Source organism: Coloeus monedula, assembly GCF_965178545.1.
Source record: "Coloeus monedula genome assembly, chromosome: 34".
NCBI lineage: Eukaryota > Metazoa > Chordata > Aves > Passeriformes > Corvidae > Coloeus > Coloeus monedula.
Genome location: NC_138814.1, coordinates 997,498 through 1,015,778, shown reverse-complemented (window position 1 = coordinate 1,015,778; position 18,281 = coordinate 997,498). Strand labels below are relative to the sequence as shown.

At 62.6% G+C, this 18,281-nt stretch overlaps 1 protein-coding gene across 1 annotated transcript in view; it reads left to right on the top strand.

The window, feature by feature from the left end:
• PRR12 (proline rich 12) overlaps window positions 1–18,281 on the top strand; it is a 39,707-nt gene that overhangs the window by 10,045 nt on the left and 11,381 nt on the right. Inside the window, exons 4-7 of the mRNA XM_082299757.1 lie at window positions 955–4,358; window positions 7,775–8,450; window positions 11,959–12,317; window positions 15,237–15,353. Coding sequence (XP_082155883.1) covers window positions 955–4,358; window positions 7,775–8,450; window positions 11,959–12,317; window positions 15,237–15,353 — 4,556 coding nt within the window. The remainder of the gene's footprint in view (window positions 1–954; window positions 4,359–7,774; window positions 8,451–11,958; window positions 12,318–15,236; window positions 15,354–18,281) is intronic.

Sequence of the window (18,281 nt, the reverse complement as noted above, 5' to 3'; positions counted from 1 at the left end):
CTCCCAGTCCCTCCCAGTGCCCACCTTGAGGGCAGGGATATCCTCCACACGAACCACGAACTCGTCCCTCTCCCTGAAGATGCCCCCAGTGCCTCCCAGTGCCCTCCCAGTCCCTCCCAGTGCCATGTCCTAACTCTCAGCCCCTCCCAGTCCCTCCCAGTCCCTCCCAGCCCCTCCCAGCCCCTCCCAGTCCCTCCCAGTGGTAGGTCCCTACCTATCCCAATGGGGTCCCCACTTCCCCCAGGGTGTCCCCACCCACCCCATTGGGGTCCCCACTTACACCACCAGCAGTCCCTCCCAGTGCCTCCCAGTGCCCTCCCAGCCCCTCCCAGTGCCATGTCCTGACTCTCAGCTCCTCCCAGCCCCTCCCAGTCCCTCCCAATCCCTCCCAGTGCCCACCTTGAGGGCAGGGATATCCTCCACACGAACCACGAACTCGTCCCTCTCCCTGAAGATGCCCCCAGTGCCCTCCCAGTGCCCTCCCAGTGCCCTCCCAGTGCCTCCCAGTCCCTCCCAGTGCCCACCTTGAGGGCAGGGATATCCTCCACACGAACCACGAACTCGTCCCTCTCCCTGAAGATGCCCCCAGTGCCCTCCCACTCCCTCCCAGTCCCTCCCAGTGCCATGTCCTGACTCTCAGCCCCTCCCAGTGCCCTCCCAGTGCCCTCCCAGTCCCTCCCAGTGCCATGTCCTGACTCTCAGCCCCTCCCAGTGCCCTCCCAGTCCCTCCCAGTCCTTCCCAGCCCCACCCAGTGCCCACCTTGAGGGCAGGGATATCCTCCACACGAACCACGAACTCGTCCCTCTCCCTGAAGATGCCCCCCAGTGCCCCCCCAGTGCCCTCCCAGTCCCTCCCAGTGGTAGGTCCCTACCTATCCCAGCGGGGTCCCCACTCCCCCCAGCCCCCTTGCCCTCCTTCCCACCCCCTTACCGCCGTTCTCCCGCCATCCCCAGCCATGCACACTCCAGCTCCGGCCGAACTTTTCATCTCGGGAGCCCTTCCCGGCTCGGGCACCTTCCCATCATCGTCGGCGCTCGGCCCTTACCAGCACCCGGCGTCTTTCGGGGGCCGCAGCTTCCCGGTGGGGTCCCCTCTGAGCCTCCCCGAGGCCGCCTTCAGCCCCGGCTCCAACGGGCTGCTATCCCCTCACGACCCCCTGCTGCACATCAAGCCCACCCAACCCACCGTGCCCTCCTCGCTGGGCTTCGACCGCCTGGGCTCGGCCGTGCTGGGCTCGGCCCTACCGGCGCAGACCCCTCCGTACCGCCCGGCTCCCAGTTCCTCCCAGTTCAACCTGCTCTCAGCACCGCTGCCCGCGCCGGCCGAGCAGCCGCCGCAGCTCTACAACACGCCCGTGTTCGGCGGCGCGGGCGGCGGCGGCGCGGGGGGAGGCGGCGATCGCGCCATATCGCGACAGGACAGCGTCATCAAGCACTACCAGCGGCCCGCCGGAGCCCAGCCGCAGTTGCCCCCCGCGCCCGCCCACAGCCTCCAGCACTACCTGAGCTGCGGGGGCTCCTACCAGCAGGTGCCCCCTCACCGGGCACCCCTGTCCTGTAGCCCGTTGGGCGACCAGTCCCCCGCCAGCTCCGAGGGCTCGCAGCAGCCCCCCAAGAACGCGCCCCCGGCGCCTCGCCCCGAGCCTGGCTACCGGCCCATCATCCAGTCGCCGGCCTATTCCGGCGGTAGCGCGGGGGGCAACGGCGCGGCGGCGGCGGCGGCTGCGGGCGGCGGCAGCGGCGGCGGGGGCAAGTCCAAGAGCTACTCGGCATCGCGGCAACCGCCCCGCTCCACCAACACGCCCAAGTGCCAGAGCAGCTACACGCCCAGCACGCCCAAGCCCAGCTCCGTCATCGCCAGCCAGTCGCCCGCTTACTCGCCGGGCCAGCCCCCCCAGAGCCTGCTGGCCATGGGGGGAGCCCCCGGCTACAACGCGCCCGGAGCCCCCCAAAGCTTGGCGGGGGCGGCGCAGCCCGCGGGGGGGTTCAGCGGTGGCCAGGGGGGGGACCTGGGGGGCAAAGCCGCTGGCTACCAAGGCGGGGGGCAAGGCGGCGGCCAAGGGGGGCTACAGCCCTGCGTCAGCGCGGGGGGCACCTACTCGCCCGAGCAGCTGCAGGCGCTGCCCTACGGCGTCCAGCCCGAGGGGGGACAAGCGGGGGGCTACGGGCCCCCGGCCCCCTCCCAAGGGCTACCCACCGCCAGCCCCTCGCTGACCTACAGCACCGGCCACTCGCCCGCCATGCCCGGGCCCCCGTTGCCCTACGCCGGCCTGGGGGGGTCCAGCCCTTCGCCCATCATCCGCCCGCTGCAGTCGCCGCCGGCCGCGCGGCCCCAGAGCGGCGCGTCCCCGGGCCAGTCGCAGAAATACCTGGGCTCGGTGCTGTCGCCATCCTTCATGACCCCGCAGGGCTACGGGGCGGCTCCGGGGGGCTTGGAGCGGCAGCCGCCCCCCGCGCCCGGAGCCCCGCCGAGCTTCGGGAAGGGGGCGAAGGGGGACGCGGAGCTGCTGGCGGCCGAGCGCAGCGAGGATGAGGATTTCCTGATCCAGCACCTGCTGCAGGCGCCCAGCCCGCCCCGAGAGGGGCTGGGGGGCTGCGAGGAGCGCGGCGGTGGCCCCAAGGCGCTGGGGGGGTACGGGGGGGCCCTGGGCAAGGAGGAGCGGTACCAACTGCAGAGCGTCATCCGGCCCAACTCCAACCTGGAGGCGCCGCTGGAGCTGGCGCTGCTCAAGGAGAAGAAGAAGCCGGAGCGAGGGAAGGAATTCCGGGGAGCCGCCGGAGGGGCCGGCGGTGGGGGCGAGGGGCTGGCGGCCACCTCGGTGGTCCATTACGGCCACCAGCCGCCGCCCACGCTGGACTCGTACGAGCTGAAGAAGCCGCCCGAACATTTAACCGGCGGCAAGGAACTGGGCCAGCCGCCGCCGCCGCACTCCTACCTGCCCAAGACCCCCGAGCACGGGCGGCTGGTGGGCGAGGGACCCCCGCTGGAGCCCCACAACCTCCTGCTGGACCCTTCCCCAGAACTGGGGGGCTCGCTGCTGCCCTCGGTGCTCACCCACACCCAGAGCCAGCTGCACCCCCGGCCCAAGGGCAGAGCCCCCCCGCTCGACGTTCACCTGCTGGAGCAGCAGCGGATGCCGCCCCCGCCGCCGCCCCCGCCGCCGCCCCCAGCCCCACAATCGGCACCCCCGGCCCCCCCGGCCGCCCCCTCCCCGCAGCTGCTGCTGGAAGCTCACCTGCACCAGGTGCGCTCGCAGGGGCTGGACCCCCAGGCCCCCCCGCCGCTGCCCCCCGACTCCATGGAGGTGCTGCCCCCCCCCCAGGAGATCCAGGACTTCTTGGAGCCGCCTTTGGGCTTGGAACCGCACCTGGGGCAAAGCGCCGGGGTCCAAGGCCCCCCCGGGCACCTGCTGGACCCCGAGGGGGGGGTCCCGGCCGTGCCCCCCGAGGCCAAGGATCAGTTTTCGGAAGGGGGCAGCCCTGCGGGGGGCAAGGGGCGCTTCGTGCCCCTCACCTCCATCTGCTTCCCGGACGCGCTGCTGCAGGACGAGGACCGCGGCTTCTTCCCGGGCATGGAGGACATGTTCGGGCCACCGCCCGAGGACTTCGCCAAGCCCAGCGAGGAGGAGGAGGAGGACGGCAGCGGCGGGCTGGAGGCGCGGGCGGAGGGGCTGAAGGCACCGCCGCCCTACGATATGGGGCAGAGCTACCACCCCTCGTTCTGCCCCCAGGACGGCGGCACCGGCGGGGGGGACCCCCCACAACTGGGCTTGGAGCCCCCCAAACACGAGCTGCCCTCGACGGTGAACGCGGAGCCGCTGGGGCTGATCCAGAGCACGGGCGAGGGCGGCCCCAAAGCGGCCCCGCCGCCGCTCAGCACGCCGCTCTTCTGCTCCTCCAAACCCAAAAAGCTGCTCAAAACCTCGTCCTTCCACCTGCTGCGCAAGCGGGACCCCTTCCCGCCCCCCAAAAAAACCTACGCGCAGGAGTACGAGTTCGAGGACGACGAGGACAAAGCCGACGTGCCCGCCGACATCCGCCTCAACTCGCGCCGCCTGCCCGATCTGCTGCCCGACCTCATCTCCAGCTGCCGCCGGCCCCCGCTGACCCCCATGGGCGACATCGATTTCTGCCCCCACCCCGGCGCCCACCCCGCGCCCAAGAAGCGAGGCCGCAAACCCACCAAGCCCAAGCGAGAAGGGCCCCCCCGGCCGCGGGGACGGCCTCGGATTCGGCCTCTGGAGCCGCCCGGGTTCCCCGGCCCCGATGGAGCCAAGAGGCCGAGAGGGAGAGGGAGAGGACGGGGCAAGAAGGGAGGAGAGGAGGGAGACGGCGTGGAGCCGCTCAAGCCGCTTAAGGTGAGGAGGTGGGGGGGGATTTGGGAGGAAAAGAGGGGTTTGGGGAGGTTTGTGGTGGTCAGATGGTCCCAAAATGCTCCAAAATTGGGAGTGGGGATGGTTTGGAGACCCCTGAGCCGCTTAAGGTGGGGAGTTGGGGGGGATTTGGGAGGAAAAGAGGGGTTTGGGGAGGTTTGTGGTGGTCAGATGGTCCCAAAATGCTCCAAAATTGGGAGTGGGGATGGTTTGGAGCCACTTAAGGTGAGGAGTTGGGGAATTTGGGAGGAAAAGAGGGGTTTGGGGAGGTTTGTGGTGGCCAAGTGGTCCCAAAATGCTCCAAAATTGGGAGTGGGGATGGTTTGGAGCCACTTAAGGTGAGGAGTTGGGGAATTTGGGAGGAAAAGAGGGGTTTGGGGAGGTTTGTGGTGGTCAGATGGTCCCAAAATGCTCCAAAATTGGGAGTGGGGATGGTTTGGAGACCCCTGAGCCGCTTAAGGTGAGGAGTTGGGAGGAAAGTTGGGAGGAAAAGAGGGGTTTGGGGAGGTTCTTGTCCTCCAAAATGCCCCAAAATTGGGAGTGGGGATGGTTTGGAGACCCCTGAGCCGCTTAAGGTGAGGAGTTGGGGGGGTTTGGGAGGAAAAGAGGGGTTTGGGGAGGTTTGTGGTGGTCAGATGGTCCCAAAATGCTCCAAAATTGGGAGTGGGGATGGTTTGGAGACCCCTGAGCCGCTTAAGGTGGGGAGTTGGGAGGAAAGTTGGGAGGAAAAGAGGGGTTTGGGGAGGTTTGTGGTGGTCAGATGGTCCCAAAATGCTCCAAAATTGGGAGTGGGGATGGTTTGGAGCCACTGAAGGTGAGGAGTTGGGGGGGGTTTGGGGGAAAATTCAGAGAAAAAGAGGTTTTGAGGAGGTTTCTGATGTCCAAATGATCCCAAAACGCCCCAACATTGGGAGTGGGGATGGTTTGGAGACCCCTGAGCCGCATAAGGTGGGGAGTTGGGGGGGGTTTGGGAGGAAAAGAGGGGTTTGGGGAGGTTTGTGGTGGTCAGATGGTCCCAAAATGCTCCAAAATTGGGAGTGGGGATGGTTTGGAGACCCCTGAGCCGCTTAAGGTGAGGAGTTGGGAGGAAAGTTGGGAGGAAAAGAGGGGTTTGGGGAGGTTCTTGTCCTCCAAAATGCCCCAAAATTGGGAGTGGGGATGGTTTGGAGCCACTTAAGGTGGGGAGTTGGAGGGGTTTTGGGGGGAAATTCGGAGAAAGAGGGTTTTGGGAGGTTTCTGATGTCCAAATGGTCCCAAAATGCTCCAAAATTGGGAGTGGGGATGGTTTGGAGACCCCTGAGCTGCTTAGGGTGAGGAATTGCGGGGTTTTGGGGGAAAGTTGGGAGAAAAAGAGGTTTTTGGGAGGTTTCTGATGTCCAAATGATCCCAAAATGCCCCAAAATTGGGAGTGGGGATGGTTTGGAGGGATTTGGGAGGAAAAGAGGGGTTTGGGGAGGTTCTTGTCCCCCAAAATGCCCCAAAATTGGGAGTGGGGATGGTTTGGAGACCCCTGAGCCGCTTAAGGTGGGGAGTTGGGGGGGATTTGGGAGGAAAAGAGGGGTTTGGGGAGGTTTGTGGTGGTCAGATGGTCCCAAAATGCTCCAAAATTGGGAGTGGGGATGGTTTGGAGACCCCTGAGCCGCTTAAGGTGAGGAGTTGGGAGGAAAGTTGGGAGGAAAAGAGGGGTTTGGGGAGGTTCTTGTCCTCCAAAATGCCCCAAAATTGGGAGTGGGGATGGTTTGGAGCCACTTAAGGTGAGGAGTTGGGGAATTTGGGAGGAAAAGAGGGGTTTGGGGAGGTTTGTGGTGGTCAGATGGTCCCAAAATGCTCCAAAATTGGGAGTGGGGATGGTTTGGAGCCACTTAGGGTGAGGAGTTGGAGGGGTTTGGGGGGGAAATTCGGAGAAAAAGAGGGTTTTGGGAGGTTTCTGATGTCCAAATGGTCCCAAAACGCCCCAAAATTAGGAGTGGGGATGGTTTGGAGGCTCCCAAATCCTTCAAGGTGAGGAGCTGGGGGGTTTTGGGGGAAAGTTGGGAGAAAAAGAGGTTTTTGGGGAGGTTTCTGATGTCCAAATGGTCCCAAAATGCTCCAAAATTGGGAGTGGGGATGGTTTGGAGACCCCTGAGCTGCTTAGGGTGAGGAATTGGGAGGTTTTGGGGGAAAGTTGGGAGAAAAAGAGGGTTTTGGGAGGTTTCTGATGTCCAAATGGTCCCAAAACGCCCCAAAATTAGGAGTGGGGATGGTTTGGAGCCCCCCAAATCCTTCAAGGTGAGGAGCTGGGGGGGTCGTGGTGCCTTTGGAGGTGAAATATTGGAGAAAGGGGGGGTTTGAGGGGTCACTGGGGGTCACTGGTCCATACTGGAACCCCCCCAGATCAAACTGGCCGTATCCAGTGGGGGGGTCAGGGGTCTCAGGGGGTGACTGGTGGTCCCTGGTGGTCCCTGGTGGTCCCTGGTGGTCACTGGTCCATTCCTCCCTCCCCAGATCAAACTGGCCATATCCAATGGGGGGGTCAGGGGGTCCCTGGGGGTCACTGGTGGCCCCTGGGGGTCCCTGGTGCTCACTGGTGCTCACTGGTGGCCCCTGGGGGTCCCTGGTGGTCACTGGTGGCCCCTGGGGGTCCCTGGTGGCCCCTGGTGCTCACTGGTGGCCCCTGGTGGCCCCTGGTGGCCCCTGGTGGTCCCTGGTGGTCACTGGTGGTCCCTGGTGGTCACTGGTCCATCTCTCCCTCCCCAGATCAAACTGGCCGTGTCCAATGGGGGGGTCACTGGGGGTCAGGGGGTCACTGGTGCTCACTGGGGGTCACTGGGGGTCAGGGGGTCACTGAGGGTCACTGGGGGTCAGGGGGTCACTGGTGCTCACTGGGGGTCACTGGGGGTCAGGGGGTCACTGAGGGTCACTGGGGGTCACTGAGGGTCACTGGGGGTCACTGGGGGTCAGGGGGTCCCCTGGTGGCCCCTGGTGGTCCCTGGTGCTCACTGGTGGTCCCTGGTGCTCACTGGTGGTCCCTGGTGCTCACTGGTGGTCCCTGGTGGCCCCTGGTGGTCCCTGGTGCTCCCTGGTGGCCCCTGGTGGCCCCTGGTGGTCCCTGGTGCTCACTGGTGGCCCCTGGTGGTCCCTGGTGCTCACTGGTGCTCACTGGTGGCCCCTGGTGGCCCCTGGTGCTCACTGGTGGTCCCTGGTGCTCACTGGTGGTCCCTGGTGGCCCCTGGTGGTCCCTGGTGCTCCCTGGTGGCCCCTGGTGCTCACTGGTGGCCCCTGGTGGCCCCTGGTGCTCACTGGTGGCCCCTGGTGGTCCCTGGTGCTCACTGGTGCTCACTGGTGGTCCCTGGTGGCCCCTGGTGGTCCCTGGTGGCCCGTGGTGGCCCCTGGTGCTCACTGCTCCGTCTCTCCCTCCCCAGATCAAACTGGCCGTATCCAAACCAGCCTCAACCACCACCACCGCCCTTCCTCCACCGCCCTCCTCCTCCTCCATCCCCCCGGCCACCTCCGCACCCCCTCCTCCTCTTCCTCTTCCTCCTCCTCCTCCTCCTCCTCCTCCTCCTCCTCCTCCTCCCTTCCCACCTCTCCCGGAGCCGCTGCCGGAGCCGTCCCAGAGCCGCATGAAGCAGAAGCTGCGCGAGGCCGAGGAGAAGCAGCCGGAGATGAAGTCGGGCTTCATGGCCTCCTTCTTGGACTTCCTCAAATCCGGCAAGCGGCACCCGCTGCCCCCCAGCCCTTCCAAGCCCCCCGCCCGCATCACCACCCCCACCCCTTCCTCCACCCCTTCCTCCTCCTCCTCCTCCTCCTCCTCTTCCTCGGGGGGTGCCCCCGGCGCTTTCTCGGTGCTGGGGGGGTCCCTGGAGGCGGCGGCGGGGGCTGGGGGTGGCGGTGGGGAGGGGGAGGGGCTGGTGATGGCGTGCCCGTCGCCCTGCAAGCGCCTGGACGAGGAGCTGAAGCGCAACCTGGAGACGCTGCCCAGCTTCTCGTCGGACGAGGAGGACTCGGTGAGCAAGAACCAGGACCTGCAGAAGAGCATCAGCTCGGCCATCTCGGCGCTGGACGAGCCCCCCGAGCGCAGGGACGCTGAGCCGCACGGTGAGAGAGGGCGGTGTAGCTGCCAGGACCTGCCAGGGGGCACTGGGAGCTGCCAGGGGTGGCTAGGAGGGCATAGGGAGCTGCCAGGGGTGGCTAGGAGGGCATAGGGAGCTGCCAGGACCTGCCCCAGGTGGTTGGGAGGGCATTGGGAGCTGCCAGGGGGGCACTGGGAGCTGCCAGGACCTGCCAGGAGGGCATTGGGAGCTGCCAGGGGTACATAGGGAGCTGCCAGGGGTGGCTAGGAGGGCATAGGGAGCTGCCAGGACCTGCCCCAGGTGGTTGGGAGGGCATTGGGAGCTGCCAGGGGTACATTGGGAGCTGCCAGGACCTGCCAGGAGGGCACTGGGAGCTGCCAGGACCTGCCAGGGGGGCACTGGGAGCTGCCAGGACCTGCCAGGGGGGCATTGGGAGCTGCCAGGGGTGGCTAGGAGGGCATTGGGAGCTGCCAGGACCTGCCAGGGGGGCATAGGGAGCTGCCAGGGGGGCATTGGGAGCTGCCAGGGGGGCATTGGGAGCTGCCAGGACCTGCCCCGGGTGGTTGGGAGGGCATTGGGAGCTGCCAGGGGGGCACTGGGAGCTGCCAGGACCTGCCAGGGGTACATAGGGAGCTGCCAGGACCTGCCAGGGGTACATAGGGAGCTGCCAGGACATGCCAGGGGGGCATTGGGAGCTGCCAGGACCTGCCCCGGGTGGTTGGGAGGGCATTGGGAGCTGCCAGGGGGGCACTGGGAGCTGCCAGGGGTACATAGGGAGCTGCCAGGACCTGCCCCAGGTGGCTGGGAGGGCATTGGGAGGTGCCAGGACCTGCCCTGGGTGGCTGGGAGGGCATTGGGAGCTGCCAGGACCTGCTGGAGGGACATTGGGAGCTGCCAGGGGTACATAGGGAGCTGCCAGGACCTGCCAGGGGGGCACTGGGAGCTGCCAGGGGTACATAGGGAGCTGCCAGGACCTGCCCCAGGTGGTTGGGAGGGCATTGGGAGCTGCCAGGGGGGCACTGGGAGCTGCCAGGGGTACATAGGGAGCTGCCAGGACCTGCCAGGGGTACATAGGGAGCTGCCAGGGGTGGCTAGGAGGGCATTGGGAGCTGCCAGGACCTGCCCCAGGAGGCTGGGAGGGACATTGGGAGCTGCCAGGGGTACATTGGGAGCTGCCAGGACCTGCCAGGGGGGCACTGGGAGCTGCCAGGACCTGCCCCAGGTGGTTGGGAGGGCATTGGGAGCTGCCAGGGGGGCACTGGAAGCTGCCAGGACCTGTAGGGAGCTTCCAGCTCGGCCATCTCGGCGCTGGACGAGCCCCCCGAGCGCAGGGACGCTGAGCCGCACGGTGAGAGAGGGCGGTGTAGCTGCCAGGACATGCCAGGGGGGCACTGGGAGCTGCCAGGACCTGCCCGAGGTGGCTGGGAGGGCATTGGGAGGTGCCAGGACCTGCCCCGGGTGGCTGGGAGGGCATTGGGAGGTGCCAGGACCTGCCCCGGGTGGCTGGGAGGGCATTGGGAGGTGCCAGGACCTGCCCCGGGTGGCTGGGAGGGCATTGGGAGGTGCCAGGACCTGCCAGGAGGGCATTGGAAGCTGCCAGGACCTGCCCCAGGTGGCTGGGAGGGCACTGGGAGCTGCCAGGACCTGCCCCAGGTGGCTGGGAGGGCACTGGGAGCTGCCAGGAGGGCACAGGGAGCTGCCAGGACCTGCCAGGGGGGCACTGGGAGCTGCCAGGGGTACATAAGGAGCTGCCAGGACCTGCCAGGAGGGCACTGGGAGCTGCCAGGGGGGCACTGGGAGCTGCCAGGGGTACATAAGGAGCTGCCAGGACCTGCCAGGAGGGCACTGGGAGCTGCCAGGGGGGCACTGGGAGCTGCCAGGGGGGCACTGGGAGCTGCCAGGGGTACATAGGGAGCTGCCAGGACCTGCCAGGGGGGCATTGGGAGCTGCCAGGACCTGCCAGGAGGGCATTGGAAGCTGCCAGGACCTGCCCCAGGTGGCTGGGAGGGCACTGGGAGCTGCCAGGGGGGCATTGGGAGCTGCCAGGACCTGCCAGGAGGGCATTGGGAGCTGCCAGGACCTGCTGGAGGGACATTGGGAGCTGCCAGGGGGGCATAGGGAGCTGCCAGGACCTGCCAGGAGGGCATTGGGAGCTGCCAGGACCTGCTGGAGGGACATTGGGAGCTGCCAGGGGTACATAGGGAGCTGCCAGGACCTGCCAGGGGTGGCTGGGAGGGCACTGGGAGCTGCCAGGGGCACACAGGTCCCTTCCAGGACCCTCTGGGAGTCATTTGGGGCTCATAGGAACCTTCTAGGCACACATGGGTCCCTTCCAGGACCTGCTGGGGGCTATCTGGGTGTCATAGGGACCTTCCAGGACCCTCTGGGGACCATTTGGGGCTCACAGCTCCCTTCCAGGACCCTCTGGGAGCCATTTGGGGCTCACAGCTCCCTTCCAGGACCCTCTGGGGTCCCTCTGGGAGCCATTTGGGGGTCACCTCTCCCTTCCAGGACCCTCTGGGGTCCATTTGGGGCTCACAGGTCCCTTCCAGGACCCTCTGGGGTCCATTTGGGGCTTATAGGAACCTTCTAGGGGCACACACCTCCCTTCCAGGACCCTCTGGCAGCCATTTGGGAGCCATTTGCCCCCCACCTCTCCCTTCCAGGACCCTCTGGGGACCATTTGGGGCTCACAGCTCCCTTCCAGGACCCTCTGGCAGCCATTTGGGGCTCATAGGTCCCTTCCAGGACCCTCTGGCAGCCATTTGGGGCTCACAGCTCCCTTCCAGGACCCTCTGGCAGCCATTTGGGGCTCACAGCTCCCTTCCAGGACCCTCTGGGAGCCATTTGGGGCTCACAGCTCCCTTCCAGGACCCTCTGGGAGCCATTTGGGGGTCACAGCTCCCTTCCAGGACCCTCTGGGATCCATTTGGGGCTCATAGGTCCCTTCCAGGACCCTCTGGGATCCATTTGGGGCTCACAGCTCCCTTCCAGGACCCTCTGGGGTCCCTCTGGGAGACATTTGGGGGTCACAGCTCCCTTCCAGGACCCTCTGGGATCCATTTGGGGCTCACAGCTCCCTTCCAGGACCCTCTGGGGGCCATTTGGGGCTCACAGCTCCCTTCCAGGACCCTCTGGGATCCATTTGGGGCTCACAGCTCCCTTCCAGGACCCTCTGGGATCCATTTGGGGCTCACAGCTCCCTTCCAGGACCCTCTGGGATCCATTTGGGGCTCATAGGTCCCTTCCAGGACCCTCTGGGGACCATTTGGGGCTCACAGGTCCCTTCCAGGACCCTCTGGGATCCATTTGGGGCTCACAGCTCCCTTCCAGGACCCTCTGGGATCCATTTGGGGCTCACAGCTCCCTTCCAGGACCCTCTGGGGGCCATTTGGGGGTCACAGCTCCCTTCCAGGACCCTCTGGGGTCCCTCTGGGATCCATTTGGGGCTCACAGCTCCCTTCCAGGACCCTCTGGCAGCTCTCTAACCCCCTCCCTCCCCCTCTCTCCCCTCTCTCTCCCCTCCCCCACAGACGCCCCCCCTCCAGAGGAGCCCCCCCCGAGCCCTCCCCCGGCACCCCCGGAGCCCCCCCAGGCCGAGCCCCCCCCCACCCCCACCTTACCCCCCTCCCCCCCCGCGGCTGCCAAGGCTGTGGGGGGAGGGGCTGGGGGGGGTGGGGGAGGGGCAGGGGGGGGGTCTCCCAGCCCTCCCGGGGGGTCCCCCGAGGGCGCGGGGGCTCCGGACGCGCGGGCGCTGCACCTGGCACAGAAGCAGGGCACGGCCGCCGTGTGCGGGGACACGAGCGACGAGGAGGCCGAGAGCGGCGGGGAGGGCATCTTCAGGGAGAGGGACGAGTTCGTGGTGCGCGTGGAGGACATCCCCGCCCTCAAGGTGGGCACTGGGAGGGACTGGGAGGGCACTGGGAGGGCACTGGGGGCATCTTCAGGGAGAGGGACGAGTTCGTGGTGCGCGTGGAGGATATCCCTGCCCTTAAGGTGGGCACTGGGAGGGACTGGGAGGGGCTGGGAGGCACTGGGAGGGACTGGGAGGGAGTGAGAGTCAGGACATGGCACTGGGAGGGACTGGGAGGGCACTGGGAGGCACTGGGGGCATCTTCAGGGAGAGGGACGAGTTTGTGGTTCGTGTGGAGGACATCCCTGCCCTTAAGGTGGGCACTGGGAGGGACTGGGAGGGAGTGGGAGTCAGGCCATGGCACTGGGAGGGCACTGGGAGAGGACTGGGAGTCAGGACATAGCACTGGGAGGGCACTGGGAGGGAGTGGGAGGGCACTGGGAGGGACTGGGAGGGGCTGAGAGTCAGGACATGGCACTGGGAGGGGCTGGGAGGGCACTGGGAGGCACTGGGAGAGGACTGGGAGTCAGGACATGGCACTGGGAGGGCACTGGGAGGGAGTGGGAGGGCACTGGGAGGGACTGGGAGGGCACTGGGAGGGCACTGGGGGCATCTTCAGGGAGAGGGACGAGTTCGTGGTGCGCGTGGAGGATATCCCTGCCCTCAAGGTGGGCACTGGGAGGGACTGGGAGGGGCTGGGAGGGACTGGGAGGGCACTGGGAGGGACTGGGAGGGAGTGGGAGGGAGTGAGAGTCAGGACATGGCACTGGGAGGCACTGGGAGGCACTGGGGGCATCTTCAGGGAGAGGGATGAGTTCGTGGTGCGTGTGGAGGATATCCCTGCCCTCAAGGTGGGCACTGGGAGGGACTGGGAGGGGCTGGGAGGGAGTGGGAGGGCACTGGGAGGGAGTGAGAGTCAGGACATGGCACTGGGAGGGACTGGGAGGGCACTGGGAGGCACTGGGGGCATCTTCAGGGAGAGGGACGAGTTCGTGGTGCGTGTGGAGGACATCCCCGCCCTCAAGGTGGGCACTGGGAGGGCACTGGGAGGGACTGGGAGGGTACTGGGAGGGGCTGAGAGTCAGGACATGGCACTGGGAGGGCACTGGGAGGGCACTGGGAGGGCACTGGGGGCATCTTCAGGGAGAGGGACGAGTTCGTGGTGCGCGTGGAGGACATCCCCGCCCTCAAGGTGGGCACTGGGAGGGACTGGGAGGCACTGGGAGGGAGTGAGAGTCAGGACATGGCACTGGGAGGGACTGGGAGGGACTGGGAGGGCACTGGGGGGCATCTTCAGGGAGAGGGACGAGTTCGTGGTGCGCGTGGAGGACATCCCTGCCCTCAAGGTGGGCACTGGGAGGGACTGGGAGGGACTGGGAGGGACTGGGAGTCAGGCCATGGCACTGGGAGGGCACCTGAGGGGCATTTGAAGGTGCTGTGAGGCAGGAAATGGTACTGGGAGGGCACTGGGAGGGCACTGGGAGAGGACTGGGAGTCAGGACATGGCACTGGGAGGGGACTGGGATGCACTGGGAGGGACTGGGAGTCAGGACATGGCACTGGGAGGGACTGGGAGGGACTGGGAGAGGACTGGAAGTCAAGACATGGCACTGGGAAAGGGACTGGAAGGGCACTGGGAGCACTGGGAGGGCACTGGGAGCACTGGGAGGGCACTGGGAGCACTGGGAGGGCACTGGGAGGGCACTGGGAGCACTGGGAGAGGCTGCACCGAGGCACCAGCACTTACTGGCTTGAACTGGCTTGAACTGGTTTGAACTGGTTTGAACTGGGACACTCCGGGAGCGCGAGGAGCTTTGGGGGGAGGGGTTGGGGTTCGGGACCCCCCTGAACCCCAATTTTGGGGGATTTGGGGGATTTTTGGGGGGAATTTTGGGGGTTCAGGACCCCCCGACCCCCCCTTTTCACCCCCGAGCCCCCCGGTTTTGGGGCATTTGGGGGGATTTTTGTGAATTTTGAGGGGATTTCTGTGAATTTTGAGGGATTTCTGTGAGTTTTGAGGGGATTTTTGTGAATTTTGGGGGATTTTTATGAGTTTTGAGGGGATTTCTGTGAATTTTGGGGGATTTCTGTGAATTTTGAGAGATTTCTGTGAATTTTGGGGGATTTCTGTGAGTTTTTGGGGATTTCTGTAGATTTTGAGGAATTTCTGTGAATTTTGTGGGATTTCTGTGAATTTTGAGGGATTTCTGTGAATTTTGGGGGATTTCTGTGAGTTTTTGGGGATTTCTGTAGATTTTGAGGAATTTCTGTGAATTTTGAGGGATTTCTGTGAGTTTTGAGGGGATTTCTGTGAATTTTGGGGGATTTTTGTGAATTTTGGGGAATTTCTGTGAGTTTTTGAGGGATTTCTGTAGATTTTGGGGAATTTCTGTGAATTTTGGGGGATTTCTGTGAGTTTTGGGGGATTTCTGTAGATTTTGAGGAATTTCTGTTAATTTTGTGGGATTTCTGTGAGTTTTGAGGGGATTTCTGTGAATTTTGGGGGATTTCTGTGAGTTTTTGGGAATTTCTGTGAATTTTGTGGGATTTCTGTGAGTTTTGAGGGGATTTCTGTGAATTTTGGGGAATTTCTGTGAGTTTTTGAGGGATTTCTGTAGATTTTGGGGAATTTCTGTGAGTTTTGGGGGACTTCTGTGAATTTTGAGGGATTTCTGTGAATTTGGGGGGATTTCTGTCAGTTTGGGGGTTCCTTTGGCTCTGGGGGGGTTTTGGGGGGGATTTTTGGGGGGAATTTTTGGGGTTCAGGACCCCCCGACCCCCCCTTTTTGCCCCCTCCCCCTGAGTTCTGCATTTTGGGGGGATTTTGAGGGATTTCTGTGAGTTTTGGGGCTCCTTTTGCTCTGGGGGGGTCGGGGTGGCTCTGGGGGTTTTTGGGGGGGTTTTGGGGGGAATTTGGGGGTTTCAGGACCCCCCCGAGCCCCGTTTTTGCCCCCCCAGCTGGCGCTGCAGACGGGCCGGGAGCCGCCCCCGATCTGGCGGGTGCAGAAGGCGCTGCTGCAGAAATTCACCCCCGAGATCAAGGACGGGCAGCGCCAGTTCTGCGCCACCAGCAACGTGAGCACCCCTGAAACACCCCAAAAACACCCCAAAAAACACCCCAGAAGTACCCAGAAAACGCCCCAAAAACATCCCCAAAAACACCCCAAAAGTACCCAGAAAACGCCCCAAAAACATCCCCAAAAACACCCCAAAAATACCCAGAAAACGCCCCAAAAACATCCCCAAAAACACCCCAAAAGTACCCAGAAAATGCCCCAAAAACATCCCCAAAAACACCCCAAAAGTACCCAGAAAACGCCCCAAAAAACACCCCAAAATGACCCCAAAAGTACCCAGAAAATGCCCCAAAAACACCCCCAAAAACACCCCAAAAGTACCCAGAAAACGCCCCAAAAACATCCCCAAAAACACCCCAAAAATACCCAGAAAATGCCCCAAAAACATCCCCTAAAACACCCCAAAAGTACCCAGAAAACGCCCCAAAAACATCCCCAAAAACACCCCAAAAGTACCCAGAAAACGCCCCAAAAACATCCCCAAAAATGCCCCAAAAAACACCCCAAAATGACCCCAAAAGTACCCAGAAAATGCCCCAAAAACATCCCCAAAAACACCCCAAAAGTACCCAGAAAATGCCCCAAAAACAGCCCCAAAAACACCCCAAAAGTACCCAGAAAACGCCCCAAAAACACCCCAAAATGCCCGAAAAACACCCCCAAAAATGCCCCAAAACCACCCCAGAAAACACCCCAAAACCACCCCCAAAAATACCCCCAAAAACACCCTCAAAAATGCCCCAAAAAATCCAAAAAACACCCCAAAAACACCCGGAAAATGCCCCAAAAGCATCCCCAAAAACATCTTCAAAACCACCCCAAAATGCCCGAAAAACACCTCCAAAAATGCCCCAAAAACGCCCCGAAAACACCCAGAAAATGCTCCAAAAACATCCCCAAAAATGCCACAAAAACGCCCCAAAACCACCCAGAAAATGCCACAAAAGCATCCCCAAAAACATCCCAAAATGCCCCAAAAACGCCCCCAAAAACACCCAGAAAACGCCCCAAAAACAGCCCCAAAAACACCCCAAAAAACACCTCCAAAAACACCCGAAAAACACCCCCAAAAAATCCCAAGAACACCCCAAAAACACCCTCAAAAATGCCCTAAAAAATCCCAAATATGCCCCAAAAACACCCGGAAAACGCCCCAAAAGCATCCCCAAAAACGCCCCAAAACCACCCCAAAATGCCCAAAAAACACCTCCAAAAATGCCCCAAAACCACCCCAGAAAAAAACCCAAAACCACCCCAAAATGCCCAAAAAACACCTCCAAAAATGCCCCAAAACCACCCCAGAAAAAAACCCAAAACCACCCCAAAATGCCCAAAAAACACCTCCAAAAATGCCCCAAAACCGCCCCGAAAACACCCAGAAAATGCCCAAAAACATCCCCAAAAACACCCCAAAAACACCCCAAAAAACACCCCCAAAAAATCCCAAAAACACCCCAAAAACACCTCCAAAAATGCCCCAAAAACGCCCCAAAACCACCCAGAAAACGCCCCAAAAACACCCCAAAATGCCCAAAAAACACCTCCAAAAATGCCCCCCAAAAAACCCCAGAACGCCCCAAAACCACCCCAAAATGCCCCAAAATGCCCCAAAAACACCTCCAAAAATGCCTCAAAAACGCCCCGAAAACACCCACTAAATGCCCAAAAACATCCCCAAAAACACCCCAAAAAACACCCCCAAAAAATCCCAAAAACACCCCAAAAACACCTCCAAAAATGCCCCAAAAACGCCCCAAAAACGCCCCAAAAACACCCAGAAAACACCCAGAAAACGCCCCAAAATGCCCCAAAAACACCTCCAAAAATGCCCCAAAAACGCCCCAAAACCACCCCAAAATGCCCCAAAAACACCCCAAAATCGTCCAAAAACACCCCAAAAATGCCTCAAAAAACACCCCCAAAACCCCCCAAAACCTTTGGGGTCCCTGGGGGTATTTTGGCTCCCCGGGTGGTTTTGGGGGGAATTTTGGGCTCCCCGGGTGTGATTTTGGGGGTATTTTGGGCTCCCCGGGTGTGATTTTGGGGGTATTTTGGGCTCCCCGGGTGTGATTTTGGGGGTATTTTGGGCTCCCCGGGTGTGATTTTGGGGATATTTTGGGTCCCCGGGTGGGATTTTGGGCTCCCCGGGTGATTTTGGGGGTATTTTGGGCTCCCCGGGTGTGATTTTGGGGGTATTTTGGCTCCCCGGGTGGTTTTGGGGGGAATTTTGGGCTCCCCGGGTGGGATTTTGGGGGTATTTTGGGCTCCCCGGGTGGGATTTTGGGGGTATTTTGGGCTCCCCGGGTGTGTTTTTGGGGGTATTTCGGCTCTCCGGGTGTGATTTTGGGGATATTTTGGGTCCCCGGGTGTGATTTTGGGGATATTTTGGGTCCCCGGGTGTGATTTTGGGCTCCCCGGGTGTGATTTTGGGGATATTTTGGGCTCCCCGGGTGTGATTTTGGGGGTATTTTGGGCTCCCCGGGTGTGATTTTGGGGATATTTTGGGCTCCCCGGGTGTGATTTTGGGGGTATTTCGGCTCCCCGGGTGTGATTTTGGGGGTATTTCGGCTCCCCGGGTGTGATTTTGGGGATATTTTGGCTCCCCGGGTGTGATTTTGGGGGAATTTTGGGCTCCCCGGGTGTGATTTTGGGGGAATTTTGGCTTCCCGGGTGTGATTTTGGGGGAATTTCGGCTCCCCGGGTGTGATTTTGGGGGTATTTTGGCTCCCCGGGTGTGATTTTGGGGGTATTTCGGCTCTCCGGGTGTGATTTTGGGGATATTTCGGCTCCCCGGGTGGGATTTTGGGGGTATTTCGGCTCCCCGGGTGGGATTTTGGGGGAATTTTGGGCTCCCCGGGTGTGATTTTGGGGGTATTTCGGCTCCCCGGGTGTGATTTTGGGGGAATTTTGGGCTCCCCGGGTGTGA